At 46.0% G+C, this 22,374-nt stretch overlaps 2 protein-coding genes across 2 annotated transcripts; one reads left to right on the top strand and one right to left on the bottom strand.

Annotated features, from left to right (window-relative positions):
* Positions 1 to 5,690: 5,690 nt before the first annotated feature.
* Positions 5,691 to 18,040, bottom strand: CRNDE (colorectal neoplasia differentially expressed). The gene is made up of 5 exons (XM_034639026.1): positions 17,813 to 18,040; positions 17,311 to 17,457; positions 15,639 to 16,103; positions 10,483 to 10,548; positions 5,691 to 5,955 (listed from the first exon to the last, which is right to left on the bottom strand). Exons 1-5 carry the CDS (start codon positions 18,038 to 18,040, stop codon positions 5,779 to 5,781), a joined length of 1,083 nt encoding a protein of 360 aa, XP_034494917.1. The 3' UTR covers positions 5,691 to 5,778.
* IRX5 (iroquois homeobox 5) lies at positions 17,581 to 21,231 on the top strand. The gene is given in 4 exon segments (XM_034639225.1): positions 17,581 to 18,287; positions 19,356 to 19,761; positions 19,916 to 20,132; positions 20,134 to 21,231. Coding segments are annotated over 4 exon segments (1,449 nt in total). The 5' UTR covers positions 17,581 to 18,038; the 3' UTR covers positions 20,711 to 21,231.
* Positions 21,232 to 22,374: the final 1,143 nt, after the last annotated feature.

A 22,374-nucleotide genomic window follows, 5' to 3' on the forward strand; every position in this document is an offset into this window, starting at 1 on the left:
ACCCTCCTGGGATCTCGGTCCCAGAACACCAACACCATGACCTGATTGTTTAAGTCCTGTGGACACCCTCGTGGTCATACTTTTCCTTTACCCTCATATGAAACCAGTCACTAAGCCCTTTTATTTCTAGCATCTCCGTGTTTCCCATCAATCCTTCAACACCTCTCCTTCCCTGGCCCCTCTCCCAGCTCGGACAACCGTTCCCTCCCTCCTGCACACTTACCCGCAACCGTCAGCCAACTAGTCTCTCACCACCCGATCTTGCTGGACTCCACTGCGCTCCCCCCACCCCCAAGGCCACCAAAGAGGCATCTGTAAAACGCACACCTGATCAGGCGGACCTCAGATGAAGTGCAAGCTCCTCGCCAGGCAGACGAAAGCCCTCTGCAGCCCAGCTGCCTCTCATCTCTCTTTCCCATCTCCGCCCACACCCTTCCTGCTCTTCTCAAACTTCTCAGACTCCCATATGCATCAGCCTCTCCTGCTCTTTTCGGTCTTTACTTCCCTCTGCCTGGAGCCTTCTTCCTTCAGGGCTCAACCCTAATGCCCCTCTCTTCCAGGAAGCCTTCCTTGACCTTGTCCGCCATTCTATCATGCTTGCTTAGGAATTGCGCCCCTGTGGGCCCACAGCATCTTGGCTTCCCCTCTTACTGTGCTGGGCTTAAATGGTGAAATGGTCTGTTTACGCCCCGTCTCCAGAGTAGAGGCTAAGCCCTACGCTCCACAAGCAAACACCATGTGCTGTTCACCATTCCATCTCCAGGCCTGAGCCCCATGCTCACTTCACTGAATTCAGGGAACATGTCGGATTCATATTTGGTTCCCTGGATTTATCACAATGCTTAGGTACAGCAGATAGGCCTAAATAGTAGTGAATGAATGCAATATTCTACTGGCTGAAATTCAGTTCTGAGATTAACACGCTTGAACTGGCGACTTATGCCCAAATTTGGTGCCCAAATGTTGGTATGACATGTACAGATGGGAAGTAGACATTTATTTCTGACATAGAATAAGATACACCAGGAATAGGGTTGTGATATAAGCGTCCCTAAGTTGAATTCCCAGAACTGGGGACAGGCATTTTCAAGTCGGCTGTGTTTGCTTTTTGCTCTTGATTTTAAAGATTCGGGTTATGACTTACTAGCTAGTCATTTTGTCTTGCTGGGACTCAGTTTCTTCCCATGTAAAATGAGGCTTTTCCAGATTCAAAAGCCTTCAGGAGGAAGTGGCCTGCTATTTTTATACATTGAGTTTGAAAGGCATTTGGAATAAGAAGGTTCCGGAAAAAAAGAAAATACTCTACCAAAGGGTCTTGCAACTCACACTTTAGTGTATTCATACATAAATTTTAAAGATGGCAAGTGGGTTAAGGTAATTTAGCAATAAGTTGTTCTAAAACCATTTTGTGGAGAATATATATATAAACAATTATAGACAAAATTATAAAGTGCCTGGTATTTTAGAAGAATATACAGAGAATACAGCAATCATGGCAGAGTCAGGAAGTCTAGTGGTAACCAACCTATGATTTGCAGTATTTGTAAAAAAAATTTTTAAAAACTAAAATTGCACTGTTTTATTTTATTTTTTAAACTGCTAAACAATATTACAAGATGAATCCACAATGCTTCCTCTTCATATATACTCAAAACTCTTACGTCACCGACCTAGTGTAGCTCTTCCACGAAGCACATAGTGTTGGCGATGCCACATAGTTGGGCATATTGGGATCGATATCATTACGTATAAAACCCTGAGTACCTTAATTTTGATGTCTTTTATAACCACTTTGATCAAATCTACAATTTACACAAATGTAGAGAAACTCTAATAGATGCTTAGGTCTCTTCCTTTTCCAAGTTCCCAAGTTCAAGGGGCCTTGGTGATATGAGAACTTCCTCTTTTAGTTTCCTAAAATTAGATGTATATTTAGAAAAGGCCCTTAATCTTACCACCTTGAGCACTTAAAAAAAAGAGCAGAAATACTTGTATTTTCTTAGCTTACTTAAAATAGTTGCTTAGTGAAGTCATCAGCTCTCTCTAAATGTTACAAATCTTTTCTTGATGTAAAGTTTTATCTATATACAATCTTGGAGTTTTCATTTTGGAGCTTTAAGAACTTTAAGTTCTTTTGTTATTTAAAGACCAAAATAGGGGCACCTGGGTGGCACAGCAGTTGGGCATCTGCCTTCGGCTCAGGGCGTGATCCCGGCATTATGGGATCAAGCCCCACATCAGGCTCCTCCACTGTGAGCCTGCTTCTTCCTCTCCCACTCCCCCTGCTTGTGTTCCCTCTCTCGCTGGCTGTCTCTATCTCTGTCAAATAAATAAATAAAATCTTAAAAAAAAAATTAAAGACCAAAATAAACTAAAATTTTAAGAAGTATGATAGTCTTATAGATTATGCATTTAAGACACCAGAAAAGTGTGAAACCTCTTATTCCTTATCAAACATAAAGGGAGGGAGAGCAAAAATTTTGTTTTACACATACACACACACAAACAGATGGAGACTTAAAAGCTAAAACATACTTCCAAGCCCTAGTTTTAGGAGGAAGAGTATCCGTTTGTTTTTTCACTCAAACCCATGTATTTAAATTCAAATATTACTTTTTTTTTGTTTTTAAGATTTTATGTATTTATTTGACAGAGAGAGAGAAGAAGGAGAGCAAGTGCAAGCAGGGGGAGCTGCAGGCTGAGGCAGGGGGAGAGGGAGAAGCAGGCTTCCCCCTGAGCAGAGAGCCGGACGTGAGGCTTGATCCCAGGACCCCTGGATCATGACCTGAGCTGAAGGCAGACGCTTAACCGACTGAGCCACCCAGGCGCCCCGCAAGTATTACTTTTTTAAATAGCATGCCCCATTTCTGGTGAGTTCCTAAAACACAGCAAGCTGTTAAATAAGACTTTTGGGCAGTGACATACCCCTTCAATGCCCCAGGAAATTCTAGCCAGACCAGATTCCACTCCACTTTCGACAAACCACACAAGAGCTCATTTCCATCTCTTTGCTGGTATCCTCCTCCGTATCACGTTTACGATCCTTCAAAATTCCAGTCGGCCATCTTCCCTGAGGCCTGCTCCGGCAGTTCTAGCTGGCCTAGCCTTTCTCCCGAGTTCTGAAGGGTCTGGATTTCTAGTAATGCGCAGTCATGTTGGTCTCTCAGTTTCTTTTTACTTTCTCTCCTGTCCCTACCCCCTAATCTATGCCCTATGAGAACCAGGCTAAAAGAAGAGGGGGGCTGTCTTGCCTTCTTTCTTGTTCAGTTCCCAGCACCGGGAAGTGCCGGAACATGGGTGCTTCAGTAGCTGTTTAATGATGAGTGACCTACTGGTATTTAAAGACCACGTGTGCACATGCTATCTTTTATCCAGGTCCTTTTTAAGGGCAAGGACTATGTTATTGTCTTAGATCATTTCTATCACCATGGTCATAAACATAACAGGCTAAAGATAGAAACTATATTTAGAAGCACGGAAAGATTGGGGTCTCCAGAACCTAGTGCCTCACTCAGAAAAGTTAAAGATTTATAATATGACTTTTGTTAGCAGGATCATTGTAACCAGTAAATGACATCCAATGCTTCTAAAAAGCTCAGTCTTTGGTGAGAGTTTTATATATATATATGGAAAATCAGAATAAAAATGGTCCTCAAACAATCTTTTCAGTGGGTCTCCCCCCAAATATGGCATACCTGGTTTTGTACATGTCTCGTTATGCCAAGGTAAATACAATAAAACATATAATATAATTTCCACCAGGTTGGGAACAGAGCTGTTTCCTCCAGTAAGCATTGTATAAAGTAGTTGCATCTTTAGGGGTCGTGTACTAGAAAAAGACACTTTTTGGTTTTTATTTCCTTCTTTTTCTTACAAACAGAAGTCTTATAGTCCAATTAAATGAGCATGAAACGCAACACTACTGAAACCAACTGTTAAGATAATGAACTAATCCTACAAATAAAAACTGCAGGCGAGAGGATAGTGACAAAAGCACGAGTCCGTCAGTTGGGAAGCTATACGATATACCCTTGAAAGCCAAGTCTCTAACACTTAGAAAATTCCCCTATGTTTCTCCCAGTAACCCCAGTAATCTGCAGCTACTTCTCTACAGTATATATCGACCTTTACCTACATACAAATTGCTTACCAAAAAAAAAAACCAAAAAAACAGTTTTTTTTTTTTCAAAAGTATTTCTCTAAAAATAAGAACAAAATCTAGGTTGTGGAGAACTGTTTTTGCTATCTGGCTACAAGTTATTCGAGATAGTCTGCATATTTTAAAATCAGAAACAAATCCAGTTAAAGCAAAGACACCGCAAAAATGTCGATGTCCGCCTCGTCTCCCCTTCCACACACAAAAAATCAAGTCTAGTCATAAAAAGAAGTACTCTGTGTAATTATCATATGACCCCAAATTGCACTCCTGGGCATTTTTCCCAGGAAAAACGAAAACTTATGTTCACACAAAAACCTGCACACGAATGTGTAGAGCAGTTTTCTTCCTAAGAGTCGGGAACCGGAACAACCCTGAAGTCCCGACCGGTGAATGGTCAAACAATCTGTGGCACCACCACGCCGTGGAATACTACCCAACGATAAAGAAGACCAAAGTCCTGAGAAGTGCAGGTTGAATCTCCAGAAAAAATATGCTGAGTGAGAAAGGCCAATCCCCCAAGGTAACACACAATAGAATCGCACTTATAGAACACTCTGGCAAAGACAAAACGCTAGAGATGGAGAACAGGCGAGTGGTTACTGGGGTTAAGGAGGGGGCCGGGGAGAAGTGAGTATGGATATGAAAGGAATGTTCTGTACCGTGAGTGTATCGATGTTAACGCCCAGGCTGTGACATTATACTACATATTACGAGAGTCACTATTGGGCAAAACTGGGTAGAAAGTATAAGGGATCCATCCTCCATTAGTTAGTACAACTGCATGTGAAATCTGTACTTATCTCGAAATATAAAGTTTAGTTAAAGATTTAAAAAGAAGAAACATTCTAGCCTAATACATTTACCTGGCAAGATTGAGATCCGAGCTTAAGGATACATCACAGCACCTTTGATGCTTTGTAAAATCTACAGAAGTGGATGGAGTACAAACTGGGCCAAGCACAAAATCGTGACCCACAGCAGTTTCTACAGGTGTCACCTGCATCTGTGGATCTCCCCAGTTCCCTCACCGAGGACTGTCTCTGATCAGACCTACCCCCTCGCAGTGTTCACGCCGCAGAGGCCGGAGGAATCCTTCTGTTTTCCTACAGCTGCCACAGACCACAACAAGGCATTTCCCAATGGCAAGGCAGCCCGTTATTAGTCAGTCTACACAACTGTAAGAACTCTGTGAGAGAATTGGATGTCACCTTATTTACATAAATCAAATATTCAAACACCTAACACATGAAATGCCCGTTAAGGCAACATTTTCTTGTATCTGAGTTGAGCGAACAGATTTTGTGAGGAGAAATGTTCTGTTCCAGGGGTCTAATATAGAGAAGTAAAATATATGAATGGATTCAAGTCTTTTTTCTACCATAAATGTAATAGTTATATTAATGATGTTGGACTTCTAGAAGAATCGCTATGACAGAGACAGGGATTTTTTTTTTTTTGGAACCCTCTTTTCAAGTATAAACAATAATTCCATCCAATACAGACATTTTAGAAAAAAGGTCAACATACAGAATTGATTTTATTTTTTTCTGTACTTTGATTCAAACAGAAAATGTTTGGTGAAACTCTACAATACTAATCATTTCAAATAAAACGGATGATCAAGAAGAGTATGACCTTCTTCTGCATAACAACTGAGGATGTGAATTGGAAAAACAGTTTTGTCTATAAATAGGAACATCCAAAACAATGTAAACCTCTTGAGCACTTGACTGTTCCAGGTCCTTTGCATCTAGATTGAACAGACCACAGGAAGTTTCAAAGCCCAATAGCTGAATCTAAAAGAAAAAAAAAAAAAAAGATCCATTTAGTTGTCATGATCATGGTCACCATCAATCCCTAATACCTCAGACTTCCCCGACCGCACTCAACGGCGCCATGCTGCTTTCTGCTTGGGGGAGGACAAATCACTAATCAATTATGTACACTAATTAAAAATGCTACCTTTAGGAGCTGTTTTCATACCTTAGTAATAGGAGTAAGTAATAGGGGTAAGTAATTCCTCTCGCCGCTGACTTTGAAACCTTTTCGCTATCACACTGGGCAGGATGCACCGAACGTTTGCAAACACTTACTGCTACAGTCTACACACACCAGTGAATTGCCCTCCAAAAGTGGTGGTACGATTCTGCAACTGGTTGAGGTCACATGGAAAATAGAATTATATGCTAATTTGTTCCTATATTAAGTTATCATAGAAGGTCAGACCAAACACAGCAAAATGAATTCTGGAAAAAAAATTAACTAAGTAGATTGGTATGTACCGTATCAAAGTAAACTGTTTATCTTAATAGATACAAATACAAGAAAGATTTTTCTAAATGGGGGCATTTTCTTCTTTTCAAAAAATGAATGTTTTAACTAACCCCAGGCAATGACTTGCATGGCTTAAAAACACTCCATATAAATAATTTTTCCCTAAAGAAGAACAAGGGCAGGGTGTTGTTTCAAGGGGGGCAAATATGGTAAAGGGCGTTGTATCCAAAAGAGAATAATTTCAAAAGCTTTCCTTTAACTACATATTTATTAGTAAAACTTGCTTCAGATAAGTAGTTGTACACGTGCACTATATAATGAACACAAAGGTTTAAACTACATGATGGGGTCAACAGGTGCTGAGTATAATACATTTATTATTTAATTCCAAAGTAAACTAAACAACAATATAGATGTTTTCACTAGCCTAGATTTGTCTGGAAAAAAATGTTTTATTAAAAAAACTATTGAGGAAAAAAAACCCTACATTCATTTCTTTTTTGGAAGGCATATCTACAGATATCGCCTTTATCAATGGATAAGTTGTACCGACACTACATCAACTGAAAAAAAAAAAACCAACTATAAAGCAAGTTAATGATTGAAGAATTTGTGGGCTACCAGTTTTATATATGATGATGATATATTCCTCACAGTTCTATTTACAAAGGTCTCTTTATAGAAAAAGGGAAAGAATCTGGGGAAGGGGGTGATGGAGAAATGAACTCTTACAGCATTTGAAACCATGGGACCAGTATTTTATAAAGCATCCAATCTACTGCAGAACACAACTAAGATGAGTGACGGAGATCATCTGTGTCACACCCTTAGGCAAAATCCTGGGGAAGAAAAAAACGGATATTTTTTGTTCTAGGGTCTATCCTTTTTTTCCATTAAAAGACAGGTTTATATTTTTCATTTTATTGCAACATTTATAATGCCGTCCTACAAGAGAACTAGCGCTCACAAATTCATCTGAATTTTCTTTCAATCGGAACTCATTTTTAATTTTTAGAGGAACTTTACCTACTACTTTTTAAATAAGATGCCATAACTATTGGTTATCATAAAATACGCTGGATTCCCACGAAGTATCGGTTTGACATCTTGTTCAAATACTTATTTTTCTGCTATCTGTTACCAGCAATGTTCACCCTGTTTTCTTCTAACCAAGTTAGATAGGAAGATACTCAGACACAAAGTCTTCAGGCTCCTTGATGGATTATAAAATACAGCTATCTACTTCTCTACTATTACTCTTGCTTGAAGGACCTTATGTACTGGGATCTTAATCTACCAAAAGTTGAGAATTACATTCAAAAAAGGGAAGGGAAGTCAGACAAAAATGAAAACATGCACTGATGCCTAAGTAAATTAATCTTCATTCCCACTGAAAGCAATCTGATGTCCAGGGACTGGGAATTATTCTACCATAAAATACGGCACATTAAATACTACAATAACCCATTTGAAATGTCCTAAGATAATGATTATGTCATCTACAAACGATCGTACATATAGTTATATTTTAATATTCATTACTGGCGGTTCTAAGCCAAAATATGTTGAAACTGTTAACATACTCGGTAGGTTAAAGATAAGATCAAGCAAATCAAATTCTATGACTGAGAGTAAGACTCAAAATAAGATCTGAAAAAAGAATCGATAAAAGTAAAGGCAAAATATTTGGACCCTGGTTGTTATCACAAACAACACTATCATTCCTGATGGTCTGCATATAAAACTCCTTATCTCCACCAGCTAGTTGAAAAGAATGAAAAGCTCCTTACAACCAGCTAAAAAGAAAGTCTTTACCAGGCTTCTTGAAAAAGCTCATTTTCACATTACTCAGGCTTCATTATGCTAAATCAATATTCGTTTAGTCACTGGGGTTATTGACATATTTTAAAATAAAAGTATACCCTTCAGCTACTGCACTCATTACAGGTAATTTGTCTTGTCAGAGAGCAGGGAATATTATCCTAGTCTTTCAGGGGCTGACAGCCCATGGAAATACCTCCCCATGGTTACAACTGTAAATAATTTTAAGGTAAAATATTGAAAAATCAATGACTGTTTCCTGCAATCTGTCACAAACAAATCAATCATAATCTGTACTGCCAGAGAGTATGATTTGAAGGAGATGGGAGCAGATGTAATTCTTGGCTGAAATCTCTCATTTCAAAATCACTTCACATAATGGTGTCATCATTTAAACACTCAACAGTCAGTGCAACTGCCACGGTAACATCTAGTTGGACAAAACCACGAGGAGGAGGAGGACAAAATGCCATCGCTATTACGTTAACAAACATTTAATTTCAATGGCTGCCGCATTAGTAAATTTCAGCTGAAAACAGTTTCACCTGTCCCCTTTCCCAGTCCTACATTAATCAAGGAATTAATAAATAAGACATCTGGATTGTAGAATATCCATAATTCTGCCCGTATAACAAAGACAAAAAATAGTGTCATAGATGTCAAGATTATACTTTTAAAGTAGGTTTAAAGGTCTCAGTTGCCCGGATATTAAATTTTATATTTTCCTACGATTAATACATATTACATCTCAACTTTGTAATATTGTAGCCTATTTTAAGGTGACCAGCAAGACCCAGTCAATTCAAAAATAGCCTAGCATTCTACACCTAAGCTATAGAGTGTATTTTAAAAACTGAAGTAATAACCCAAGTATCTGAAGTGTAGAAGTTGGTCAAGGTCATAATACCGAATTGTTTTGTGAATGTAAACTGCTTTCCAAGTACACACTTTGATATCACCAGTTTTTCTAGGCTACATTTTAATGGCCTCCTCGGCTTACCTCAGCATCAGTACAAGAATCTGAGATCGGTATATTTCCCCTTCTTGTTCTGTTAACCAAAAACATCATCTGATTTAAAGATTAAAAAGTCTTTTTTTCTGCAGGTTTTTGTTTTTAAATGCACACTAGCCCTTTTAATGGAAGAACGTGACTTTAGCTACCACATTGCTTACCAATTTCCGAATTATAGCATTGGACACCATGAAGCCCTTTATTATCCTTTTAATATCACTCTATGGGTATAGTTGAGGAAGCAGATGTTTTTGGTGACTAGTAGATGTTTTGGTTTCCTTAAAAAGGAAAAAGAAATAGATATAAATACCATTCCAGAACTTAAGCCTATATAAATACTCTTAGACACAGGCACTGGTCTTTCATAAAAGGGTTTTACTCTGTTTTTAATTTCACCTGCATATTCAATGTGGCAACATGGCACGAGGAGACAGAAAAGCTTTTCTTACGGATACCGACTGAGTGTGAATTTTGTCCTTCAAGAATCTTAGAGTCGTTCTTGGGACACTAACACTCAATTTTTGCAAATGAAAACACACCCGGGTAAATGATCAAAGATATCATCCAGAGGAAAACAAGAGTCCTCCATTCCATGGGAATCCCTGCGACAGCTGCAGAGGGAGCAGCAAGCCAACCTAATGAGAGGAAAAGGAAAGTAGTACCCCGTAGCCTAGGACTGCAAGGAACACGGAAAGGGACCTAAAGGACCCATGCGTGTGTGAGCCCCTGCTCCGGAGCAGCCCAGGCTCGGCCCAGCTCGCTCCCTGGCAGAGCTCTGAAGCCAGTGGTCAAGCACCAAGTCTCCCACTCAGAGTCTGGCTGAGGCTGTCAGTAGATCGCCCTGCAGAGAGTACGCTCCCAGAGAAGGCGACAAAGACTGGGAGGTAACTGGGGACAGCCAAGCAACATGCTGAACGCACGCACATCAGCCACCAACAACAAGCATGTCCACTAGAACTGGGGAGGCCACCATCACAGATCTAATTCTCAGAAAGAAGCTATTTTAAGGGTGCTGAGTACACCTCGATGAGATTTCTCAGCTCTCCCGGCACAGCCCACAGCCCTAAGGAGCAGCAGCTCAAAACTCAGCACGGGAAAATCAGATCGTTTCATACCCCACATTTAAAGAAACTGCTGGCTGGTAGATAAAGTTCTTATATGTAATAAAGGCCCAGGATTACAGAGGAAAGTATTCTTTTAAAAGAGATAATATTACCTCCCTATCTTCCGAATCTCCTCCTTCCGACAGCCAGCACAGGAGCTTCGTTATGACCTGCAGATTCTTAAAAAGAAAAACAGCAACAGTTAGCTTCATCTTTCCTTCCACTTCCTTCCTTCATGGAATTACAATTTAATTACCAATACTTCAATTGATTTTATTCCTGAATGACACATTTCTCAAAAAGCATACTCCAGCTATTTCCACTAGAGAACATTTAGTACAACCTTCTCAATTAATCAACCAGAACCCAGTACTGTTGAAAGGACACGTTTTCTTCATATCTTTTTTTAAAACAGGGGACCCTCCCACCTATTTTATATAAAAGGAGTACTAGTTTGAATACATTTGAGTATCATTAATATACATGAAATACGAATCTTAATAATAAATTTGGGCTGATGACAGATATAAGACAAAACCAATTTGCATATATGTTTAGATTTTTCCTATATTTTTCCTGAGGTGGGGGAAGACCCCACCCAATCCCTTATCTTTTAAATTCAACAACTTTACACGTGGTTAAAAACAACAACAGCAACGGCAAGGGCAAGCAACAACAACAGAGATGAAGCTTAAAGGCAAACGGGGAGGAAATCAGACTGCCCATTGCTTCACATTTTCCTTAGATTCCTGTTGTGTATTTTCTAACTGGCTATAAGGCATCAGCTCCTGGTCTCACATGAAACCCCGTCTCCATAAGACCCAATCAGTGACAGGGGAACACAAGTGTGTTATTTAAAAACAATTATATATCACTTCATCTTTAAGTTAAAAATCCCTTTCAGCCCTTGGAAAGTTTACAGAGAAGCATTTGCTCTACTGTAGACTGGACTAACTAGAGTTGCCTTCTGTTTCAATTAGCCTTTTTTCCTTTGGTCATACAACCACCTTTTTTACTTAACAAAATACTCTCTATCACTAAACCCAGTTCCTTGCTCTCCCCCATAGACAACACGAATATCCTGCACAATAATTTTTTCTCATCTGCTTATATTCAGCAGGCCCTGTTTTGATGCGAAGTGACAAGTTTTACACACACCTATACACCCTTTGTCATTGAAGGAGTTTAGTACCCATGCCTGGAGCTGATCCTTCCATTAAATTTATTCTTAAAAGAACTGGTAATGAAAATAATCAAAAACCGTAATTTGGGATAAACGGATTATTTCCTTTAAATAATAAATCCACTTCTATAAAATATAACCTCAGTCTTGACTTTTATGGAAAGCACTGATTTTATAAATTTCACCACCCAATGATAGCATTAAAAAGTAATTATTCAGTGTATTTTGACGAATCCAAAATTTTTCTATTTACTGAACCTTTGTTTAGTAAAATTTTAATAATCAAAGGCCTCCTCCAGTGGCATTCTTTACATTCTGTACTTAGTTCCTATTACTAATATAAATACTTTGGTAAAACCAACAGTGATGCTGTTTTGGGTTTATTCCACACACAAACACATTGTGCTGCAGACACTCACTTGCAGATGAGCTTGGGGATATGCAAGGACAGATTTCAGCCAACATTTGGAGGAACCCCATAATTCAGAAGTGAACTTAGCAAAACATCCAACTGTATTATGGAAACATCATACTTATAACCTGCACACACACACAAAAATGATTCTGTTTAAAGAAACACAGAAGACTAGTTAAATACTTTTGGGATAATAGATAGGAATATCTAATCTAATTTCCTCCAAGGTATCACTCCATATTACGCCAAATAAACAAATAAAGGCTGTATCAAGGTGTGGAATATCATTAGCCTGAGAAAAGTCTAGAAAAATGAATTACATAAATGACAACTGCAGGAGAAAATGATATTTCCTTCTCCTGAACAAATGTTAAGTGCATCCTTACTAATAAAGATTTAAACTTGAACTACATTAGAATATACTGGTTTTCAATTTTGAAGCATCTAAGCTAATTTGTCAAACTAAATGGGTGCTTAGGTATACTCTACCTATAAAAATACTGCAAATTTATGCAGAAATAAGTTACAAGTATCACGCTTCGGAGTAGTGCTGGGACAGCAAACCCTAGTCACTACTGCACAAGGAAAAAACAATTCCAGGATTTTACATGTTCTTAGAGTTGTAGCAGTTGCATCTTTTAAGAGCAATTATTCTCTATAAAACAGCTAAAAATATACCAAAAAGCTGTTAACATTAAAGGAGCCAATAAAATGCAGAAATTGAAGGGAAACACACACAGGTATTGAGCTATTCCCACACGAAAAAGGCTGTGCTACCTCAGAGTTAAAACACTATTCCAAAATATGATACCGTTTTCAAATTCTAATTTAAAGAACATGTTTAATTCACTTACGACTACATGATTTCACTGACTTGCACGTTATCAACTGAAGAACATTTAAATTTTTCCTAAAGTTATAATGTAAAACTATATTAACAATTATGTGGTGTTATTCATTAAGACAGACAATAGGTAATCAGTCCCCATTCTTATTTCACTTCTTTTAACGCAGCATATAAAATTTGAAAATAACACATGGATAACAGCACAGGGATGCTGATCTTAGCTGCCAGAAGAAAAATTTTGATGGGGGCGTCGGGGGATAAGTAAAGCAATGATCTCAAAATTAATACTCTTGTTTTAGTTTCAGCAAACAAATCTAAATAAGTCTTTCTCTGATTTTAGTTTACCATGTAATTCTAGCCAGCTAATTAGCCTTGGAGTCACGAATGAGCTGTGACTCTACACCTGGCTTCTCCGATCATATGCCTATGGCCTCCTCCACTTTCATTTCCTCTTTCTACAATGAGTTTTAATATTAAAGAAAAACACTCACACATCTTATATACACCACTGATGGACAGCCAGCTTCCAGGAAATCATGAGCTACAAAGAGAGGGGGGAATCTTAATGCAATACTTATGTTAAAGGGTATTAGGTGCTGGGTGAGCCAAGGGTAATATGATCAGCAGCATCCCTCTTGCTATTGTTTTTGCATTCAGAAATTTCAAGTAAAGGACAGTAATATTATTTTAGTGGTCGCCCAGGTTATGATTCAGATCCTTAAACTAATAAGAGGCTAAATGCCCTGCCTTCACTTGCTCATAATTCGAATTTATACACAATATCTTGGAAGAAATAAAACAGTTTTCTTCTATTTCTGGAAATAAAAACAAGGCATTCCATAAACAACCAAGCTACTTGATGATGTGAAAAGAGAAACTACTTCAGATCATTAAAACAGCCTAGGAGATGGTTTTCCAAAATATAAAGTGGCATAAATTTCTCATATATTTACCTTTTTATTATATTCCTGTTTCTGCACATTAAGCGAGCCTTTCTCTACAGATTTATTCTCAACACTAATAAATGTTTGATTAATAACAGACTGTCCCATTTATGCTTTTCTTTCTAAATTAGTAACCGTGACTCCACAAAGATAGAGCACAAAGAAAGCTGACAAAGGCATGGCCAAAAAGCCACAAGTAGTATTACTACATGCCAGAGCACTTAACATAAAACTACCATTTCTCTCTAAAACTTCTGTTGCCAGAGTGCTCACAAAATCTGGAAGCTCAAAGGCAGGTTTCAAGTGCAATTAAATTCTCCAAAAGCAAAACTGTACAAAAATATGCCGCCCTTCTTATGTCACCATTTTATAGACAACATTTTCTCAGGATCTTAATTAAGATAACGATGCACACCTGTGTCAACATTCCCTGGCAAGACAGCCTTATCAATCATAATCCTTTAAGTACACTCCAAAACAGCAAAGCGATATGACAGAAGCAATCTGTTGCCTTTCCTAGCGCCGGTGTTGTGTCTCTCCCACAAGAATGATGAGATCTTTAAAATACAGCAGACCTACTTTTATGAGTCTTTAAAGTTTTAACTGTAAACAGTTATTACACTAAATAAACAGGAATAACCTCTTTTGCACTTGATTTAAACAATGACAACTGTACAGCCAAAACTCGAAGAGCAAGCTCTGTAGCCATGTCTTAGGAATACAATTGTGGATTTTATTTTAAAGCTTTCAGTTTTAAGAGTTATGCATAACTGGATCCGTGCAGACATGACAAACCAATAAACCTTTAGGAAGTCTTAAAATTACCATTTTTTAAAGTCCTACGTTAAAAACAATCCGGGCATGCCTATTCCCAGTGTAAGTTAAAATGTTGAGAAAGATACAAATGCAAGAGAAATCCTCCTCCCCTGCCCCCACCTCCACCTTCCCCAACCCCCACCAAAAAAAGGAGTCATCTTGGTAATGCGGAAGGAGAGGGAGAGAGCTCCCACCTCTGCAGGGGGAGAAAGCTTCAGTGACCAGAGACCAGTGAAACTACAGCTTAACAAGTAAGCAGGTTCCCAAAGGGGAAAGCTGATGAATAAAGAAGAAAGGCAGGGGAGAGGGGACCTTAACCGTCACCACTACCAAGATCAAAGGTAAAAACCTCGTGTTTACCAGCAAAAACGTAAAAACTTTCACAGGAACGCTATGAAACCCCGCCAGATGCTATTTGAATCCCATCTGCCTGCTAATGACCAGTTCTTCCATTTCACATATTAACACAAGTCTGAGACGCCGGGCGGCCGTGGCCAGCCGAGCAGCAGAGCCATCAATGTGCAAATAAAGCAGAAAATAGAGACATCCTTAAGAAATGAGTCTTAAATTTGACGTAGAGCGGAGGTGACAACCTCAGCAACAGAACCATAAATTCGAAATGCTTCAATATCTTTCAGGATTCTCTCCAGTCCTTGACACCAAAAAGAAGACAGTAAAAGGAAAAGGGGAGGGCGGGGGGGATAGCCTAGCGGCCCAGAGTGGCAGGATGATGTAATGAGGATGTCTGTGTGACAGACTCAGATTCTCGGTGGCACAAACCTCCATGGCTCCATGTCAGGAAACAGCATCCTGGACGAGAGCCGAGAGGGTGCTGCGGCCACGCGCGGCTGGAGGGGACACGCCCACGCGCGCCCGCCCGGGGACCGTGCCATCAGGAAAGGCCCGCCCAACACTCACGCGGCCCACGCCCACCCGGCGCCCGGAGGCGCGCGGGACACCGCCGCGTCCATCCGGTCCACGAAGGACTCGGACGCGGCGCGAGGGGCAGTAAGCCCGCCCGCAATCGGGCGGGAACGCGGCGGGACGGGGGACCCCGGACTCACCTCTCCTCCGCCGCGCGAGCGCGCGGGCCGCGGACGCTCCCTCGTGGCTGGCTCGAGCCCCCGGCGGGCGGCGCGCGCGGGCCGCTGCCGACCGTTAGCGCGAGGGGCTACCGCGGCGGCAGCGGCGGCGGCGGCGGCGGCGGGCGGAGCCGGGGGCGGGCGCTGAGGAGCACAAGGGCCGCGAGAGGCGGGAGCTAAGGGAACAGGGCGGGGTAGCTCCCCGCGACCACCCGACCTACACCAAGCCCGGGAGGACACCTCTCCTTGGCTGTCCGAGAAGCCGTCACTGGCCAGATCCGCGCTCTCTCCAGCTCCGGCCGTCCCGGTCTCTCGGCCTCGCCTCAGTCTCGGCCGGCTGGCAGCCACCTGGACCCGGCTGTGCCCGCCTCCGCGGCCGCAAGCTTCTCGTCTCCATGACAATAGCGTGCCGACGCCCCGCCCAGCCCCACCCCCTCGGCGCCGTGACTCGGAGGGAAGCGGGATTACGTCGCCGAGGGGCGGGGCCAGCGGTGGCCACCTTCCAATTAGAGATGGAGGCAGGGAGGGATGGGGCGGGGCTGACCGAGAGATTGTCGAATGTCTGCTTTAGGGGCGGAGCCGGGGGGGAAAGCAGACGGAGGGGAGGGGAAAGCAGACGGAGGGGAGGGGTTAGCGCGCGTGCGTGAAGTCCCGCCGCAGAGCGCGTCCGAGTTTACCGAGTGGGTTAGTGTGCGGCGACTGGAGCTACGGAAATAAAGTGTATCTTGCTTGTCAAAGTCATCGCGGGGAACTGTGTAGTTGTCCTTCGGCTTGCGTGTGGCCCGATTTTATATAAAAGCTCACGAAGTCCCTGAAATACTGAGCTCTAGTAGAGTGCCCAACATTGTGCCAGCCCCTGTTTTGGTTCACCAGCGCCCCTGTCTGTCCCAGAGTTCGAGTGCGTCTGGCTTGTGGCGGCTCGGGTGGAGAGACCGGCGGGGGGTCTGTTTTGTATTCTGTGTGGCCGTCGTGGGCAAGGGCTCTGCCTGTGACTCAGTGGTGTGTGTTTGCCTTGCCAGCGCCTCGCTGAACAAACAGTGGTTGGGTTGGGCAATGCCGCGTGTTTGCAATGGAGCGTGGGCGGGTGCTAAAGTGCGTGCTAAGGGGAAGGGGACCCGCACCCTCCACCACCACCACCAGCCTGGGAGGGGGAGCTGCGGATGGAAAGCCCCAAGGAAGAGGCGGCGAGGGATGGCGGGGGCGAAGGGGGTCCCCAGACCTACTCCGGCACAGCTGCTTCTTCCTATGGCAGCTCTTGCCCATTACCTCTCCTCTAGAGAAAGGCTATCCCTGTAGTCCCGGGCCCCGCCCCTCCCTCGCCGTTTGGCTGGGAGTTGGTGGAAGCGAGGCCGGAGATGTGCAGATGTCCAAGGCTCATCTCTCGCCCACCTGCTGCTGCTGGCGGAGAGGGACAGTCATCTCGGCCTCCCTGCGCCCCGAACGAGGGCATCCCTCCGTCTCTCCCAGGGACCTTTATTCCAGGTCTCCAACTCCCTCTCCGGCTCCCTGGCTCGGGGGAGAAGCCAGGGCGGGTAGGCGACGGTCCGCTTGGGAGCCCAGCCTCTTGCGGAACTAGAAATCCGCTAACTCCGCGATTTACTGTGGCAAGCACAGAACAGAGCGTTCGCCGGCGCCCAGTCCGCCGCCTCGCTACCTTTGTGCTTCGGAGCGACCGGACTCGCCACCAGGGCCCGCCTTGTGTCGGAACCGTCACGCCACCCCGACTTAGCAGGGAAGGAAAGTTGGAAGAGATCGGCGCGCCTGGGATGTGATTGTCATCCTGGGGCCGGCGCTCGAGAGTCTGAGAGAGAGAGGGGGGGGAGAAAAAGAGGAGGGTGGAGAGGAGGGCCGGGGAGGAGAGGCGGGCGCGAGGGAGGGGCGACGGGAGCGCCAGCGAGCGGGAGAGGGAGCCGGGGAGGAAGAGGGAGAGGGCGAGGCGCGCCTGGCGGCCGGGTTGGCTGCGGCCGCCCAGAGGTTCCTGCCAGTCCTCCCACCGACTACACCCCGGGAAGGAGGAGCTTCAGGCGCGCACAAGGCGTCAGAATCCTCAATTTCCAACTTAGCATCTTGGCAGGACCTTTGCGAAGCCAAAAGCAGAGCCCCCCAGTGCAAAGAACGAGGGGGAAAAAGAGAAAGCAGCAAGGGGGGGGGGAAACCCAGCCGGGGAGAGCAAGGCGCGCAGAGGAGAGGGCTCGGCAGTCGCAGCCGGAGGCGCGCGGGAAGCCAGCGAGAAGGCGCCGCGGGCCAGAGTCCGGGAGCCGGGGCCCGAGAAGCGGCAGCCGGGGGCAGCCGGAGGCCAGGTGCCCGCCCGCTCGCCCTCGCAGGGCGCCGCCCGGCTCGTTGGCGGCCGCGGCGCGGCGCGCCTCATGCCCGTGTGTGGCCATGTCCTACCCGCAGGGCTACTTGTACCAACCGTCCGCCTCGCTGGCGCTCTACTCGTGCCCGGCATACAGCACCAGCGTCATCTCGGGGCCCCGCACGGATGAGCTCGGCCGCTCGTCGTCGGGCTCCGCATTCTCGCCCTACGCCGGCTCCACCGCCTTCACGGCGCCCTCGCCGGGCTACAACTCGCACCTCCAGTACGGTGCCGACCCCGCGGCAGCCGCCGCCGCCGCCTTCTCGTCGTACGTGGTGAGTGAGAGGGAGCCGCGGCGGGCAAGGGCAGCTGGGGCCGCGCGGGGCGGACGGGGGCTGCGGAGGACACGGGCCTTGGCGCCACCGCGAGCCGCCCCCGCCAAGCTTCGCGGCCCCTGCAAACTTGGGCGACTGTCTTGCACGGCTTCGCCCGGGCCTCGGGCTCACTAGTTGCTCGTAGAGCAGAGCTGCGTCCTGCTTGGGTCGCTGAGCTGGAGGAGAGGATTTTTTGGGGAGAGGTCGCTGCAATTAAAGAGCAACATTTGGTTCAAACGTGAGGTCCAGGCCGCCCTGCAAATTTTATTTTATTTTTTTGGTTTTGCCATTTCGGAAAAGTAGTTCAAAAAAAATGGACCAGAAATCTGAGCAGAAGCGTGCTAAGTCTATGTAAATGTGTTTGGCCTCGCCTTTAATTAGTCCTCCAAAATGTTGCAAATCCGTAATCCTATCTTCGCAATCCGATTTGGAGGTATTAAATTTCTGAAAAGTCGGCCGAGCTGCGGTGCATCCGGGATTTTTCGGCCGGGTGCACTTTCTGGAAAAGCGCCGTGGCTTCGGTTTGGGGTAACATTTTTGGAGGGGTGGGAGTGCCCAGACAAGGCTTAGCTTTTCCTTTGCTTTTTTCTGTGGTGGGGGGGAAATGCCTTGACTTCCCTTGCTCTTTCCCCTTGCGCCTAACGTGCAGCCACCCGGGCACGAAGTGCCGAGTCGCCGCCGCTGCCCAGGCCTCTGTCTGGGTGCAGGGCCTGGCCGAGGTGGCCGGATCTGCGCCTGGGGGGCGGACTTGCCCAGGCAGGCGGGGGCCCACGGGGTGCTGCTGAGGCCAGGACGGCTTCAGGCGAACCCGAAGAACGGGAACCAGGAGTTGGCGCCCCCGCTGCCTACCGAGAAGGAGGAGGAGGAGCTGCCCCAGGGTCTGAGCCCGCCAGCCTTACCCCAGGGGAAGTCAGAGTTTGGGCCTCGCAGCTCGCGGACCCCTGGGCGCAGGGAAAGTGTGCTTCGGTCGTCTAGGTGGTACTGGGGACCACGGCCCACTCTCACCTTCTCTCTGCCTGTTCGTTGCAGGGCTCTCCCTACGATCATACACCGGGCATGGCAGGCTCCCTGGGGTACCACCCATACGCGGCGCCCCTGGGCTCTTACCCCTACGGGGACCCCGCGTACCGGAAGAACGCCACACGAGACGCCACCGCCACGCTCAAGGCCTGGCTGAACGAGCATCGCAAGAACCCCTACCCCACCAAGGGCGAGAAGATCATGCTGGCCATCATCACCAAGATGACCCTCACCCAGGTGTCCACCTGGTTCGCCAACGCGCGCCGGCGCCTCAAGAAGGAGAACAAGATGACGTGGACGCCGCGGAACCGCAGCGAGGACGAGGAGGAGGAGGAGAACATTGATCTGGAGAAGAACGACGAGGATGAGCCCCAGAAGCAGGAGGACAAGGGTGACTCCGAGGGCCCCGAAGCAGGTTGGTGGACGCGGGAAAGGGTGTGTTGGAGCGGGAGTAAGAAGGAAAAGGGGGGCCTGGAAGCTGGGGGCCAGGGTCTCTGCCTTTGCGGGCGGGGACCTGAGCCCCGCCGCGCGGCCTCCGCGCCCCTGACGGCCTGGGGTTTCGCCCGCAGGAGGAGCGGAGCAGAAGGCGGCTTCGGGCTGCGAACGGCTGCAGGGGCCGCCCACCCCCGCCGGCAAGGAGACGGAGGGCAGCCTCAGCGACTCGGATTTTAAGGAGCCGCCATCCGAGGGCCGCCTTGACGCGCTGCCCGGGGCCCCCCGCGCCGGCGGGCCCTCCCCGGCCGGGCCAGCGGCAGCGCGGCTGGCCGAGGACCCGGCCCCTCACTACCTCGGGCGCGCCGGCTCCGGGCCCGCACCCAACCGCGGGAGAGCTGCCCCCCGGTCCCGGCGGGCCCTCGGTCATACACTCTCCGCCACCGCCGCCGCCGCAGGCGGTGCTCGCCAAGCCCAAACTGTGGTCTCTGGCAGAGATCGCTACATCTTCGGACAAGGTCAAGGACGGGGGCGGCGGGAGCGAAGGCTCTCCGTGCCCACCGTGCCCCGGGCCGGTAGCGGGGCAAGCCCTAGGAGGCAGCCGCGCGTCGCCGGCCCCGGCGCCATCGCGCTCGCCCTCGGCGCAGTGTCCCTTCCCAGGCGGGACGGTGCTGTCCCGGCCTCTCTACTACACGGCTCCCTTCTATCCCGGCTACACGAACTATGGCTCCTTCGGACACCTTCACGGCCACCCAGGGCCAGGGCCAGGCCCCACAACCGGTCCGGGCTCGCATTTCAATGGATTAAACCAGACCGTGTTGAATCGAGCGGACGCTTTGGCTAAAGACCCGAAAATGTTGCGGAGCCAGTCTCAGCTAGACCTGTGCAAAGACTCTCCCTATGAATTGAAGAAAGGTATGTCCGACATTTAACGCGGGCTGCGTCGGTCCCGGACTTTCCTAATTTATTAAAAAACATGGCCTTGGCAGTTATTTTTCCATCAACAAGAGAGAGAAACAAAACTACCCCTCCTATTAAAAAGTTTATAGTTCGTGGAGATGGACGACATACACATGTAAACATCTCCCCACACAAAAATGTCTTAACCAACCGAAAGAAAAAATTAAAAAAGGATTTGTATTAAATCTTATTCTGTATATTTAATGTAGCATTTTTGTATTTAAATTGATAATTCCATATCTTTGAAGTAAATTATGAAATTAAGACACCTGTACAGGCATTTAATGTTTTTTTTGTAATATAAGTATATACATTTGTGTTTCCCCCGAAACTGTTTCATAGTTTAAAAATACAAGTTTAATTTAATTTTTTACACCTATTGATTTTTCTGGGTATGAGCTAAAGTATTATCACAGAAAGGAAACAGGTTATACTCTTAGATTTAAAAAGTAAAAGAAACTGCAGCCGCCTTTGTAAAATGCAAAATATTTAATTAAAAGAGATTTTAACATAATCAGAGCCACTCATTACTTTTTAGAAGCCTCAATAAACTGTCCATCGCCTTGGACAAAAGGTGGAAACTGCAACTTTTTTTTTCTTTTTTTCCGAAGTGGGGAATGAAAGGTTCCACAGAACCTCAGTGTGCCAGGGGGAAACCATAATTAGGCTGCAAGCCCCGGGGACCCTGGCCCTGCCGGGAATGCAGATTTGGATCACTGATTCGGGCTGCTTGGGGGAGATTGGACCCTGGAGGAAGGAGGAGAGAGATCCAAGTGTGTGCCCAGAAGGGAGAAGAGATGGCAAAGCCTGCTAGAGACACGCACCACCCGAGCTCCATCGCTTAACCTAATTACTTCCAATCAGTGTCGTGTTTTATGCAAAGCAATCAGCTGGTGAACTTTGCTAATGAGTTCGATTTTATGCCGGATTTAGCCCTTATTACTATTTCAAAGGTGCTGTGGGCTAATGCGGGCGGGGAGCTTAGGGGATGCCAAAGGAGAAGGCTTTCCCCAGTCACTGTTTTCCCCACCCCTTCGAAATTGGGCATTGATCTCTTCGTTGGATTTGATTAAATTAGTAAATGTTCCAGCAGCGACAGTGCGGGTGGTAGGCGGCCCCGTAGATCCCCGCGCAGCAGCGAGGCTGGGGCAGCGGGACCGGCTAGGGGACGGTTCCCCCCTTTCACAGGTAGGTGTCACACTTGTCCTGAATTACAAGCCTGCACTTCGCTGAGTCGGAGATTGGAGAGAGTGGGCGGAAGTGGGGGAGGGAGCGCCACAGTCGCTTGCGGGCAGTGAGGGGAGCCCCGAACGGACAGGAGGGCGCCCCTAGCCCCCGCTCCCGCACGGGCCCCCTTTTGGACAAGTGGCCTTCAAAAGTTCGAGGACATTTGCCTAGATAATGAGGCTGATGTGGACTCCAGCCTTGTCGTCGCGTTAGCACTTTCCTTGTCTCTGATTCGAGAGGCCAAGTAGCTAAAAAAAGTATTTTTGAGGTTTTACCTTCTCGTTTTAATCCCGCATGTTTCATCTCAAAATGAAAAATCAGGATGAGTCTCAATCCCGAATGAGGAAGAGACACCTCCCTGTGCCCGAGGCCCGCCAACACTGTCGGTGTTCGCGTCTCCATTTTGCGT

The sequence above is a fragment of the Ailuropoda melanoleuca genome, chromosome 12, assembly GCF_002007445.2.
Source record: "Ailuropoda melanoleuca isolate Jingjing chromosome 12, ASM200744v2, whole genome shotgun sequence".
Classification (NCBI taxonomy): Eukaryota; Metazoa; Chordata; class Mammalia; order Carnivora; family Ursidae; genus Ailuropoda; species Ailuropoda melanoleuca.

Bases quoted from the DNA above. Each gene is read 5' to 3' on its own strand.
- CRNDE (XM_034639026.1), bottom strand. From the start codon at position 18,040: ATGGCCACACACGGGCATGAGGCGCGCCGCGCCGCGGCCGCCAACGAG. The intron at 16,104-17,310 runs GTAGCGAGGCGG...CTTCCCTCCGAG, and splicing joins GGTCGCTCCGAAGCACAAAG to TCACGGCGCCGAGGGGGTGG. The intron at 10,549-15,638 runs GTGAGTCCGGGG...TTTCTTTTTAAG, and splicing joins GCTCGCGCGGCGGAGGAGAG to AATCTGCAGGTCATAACGAA.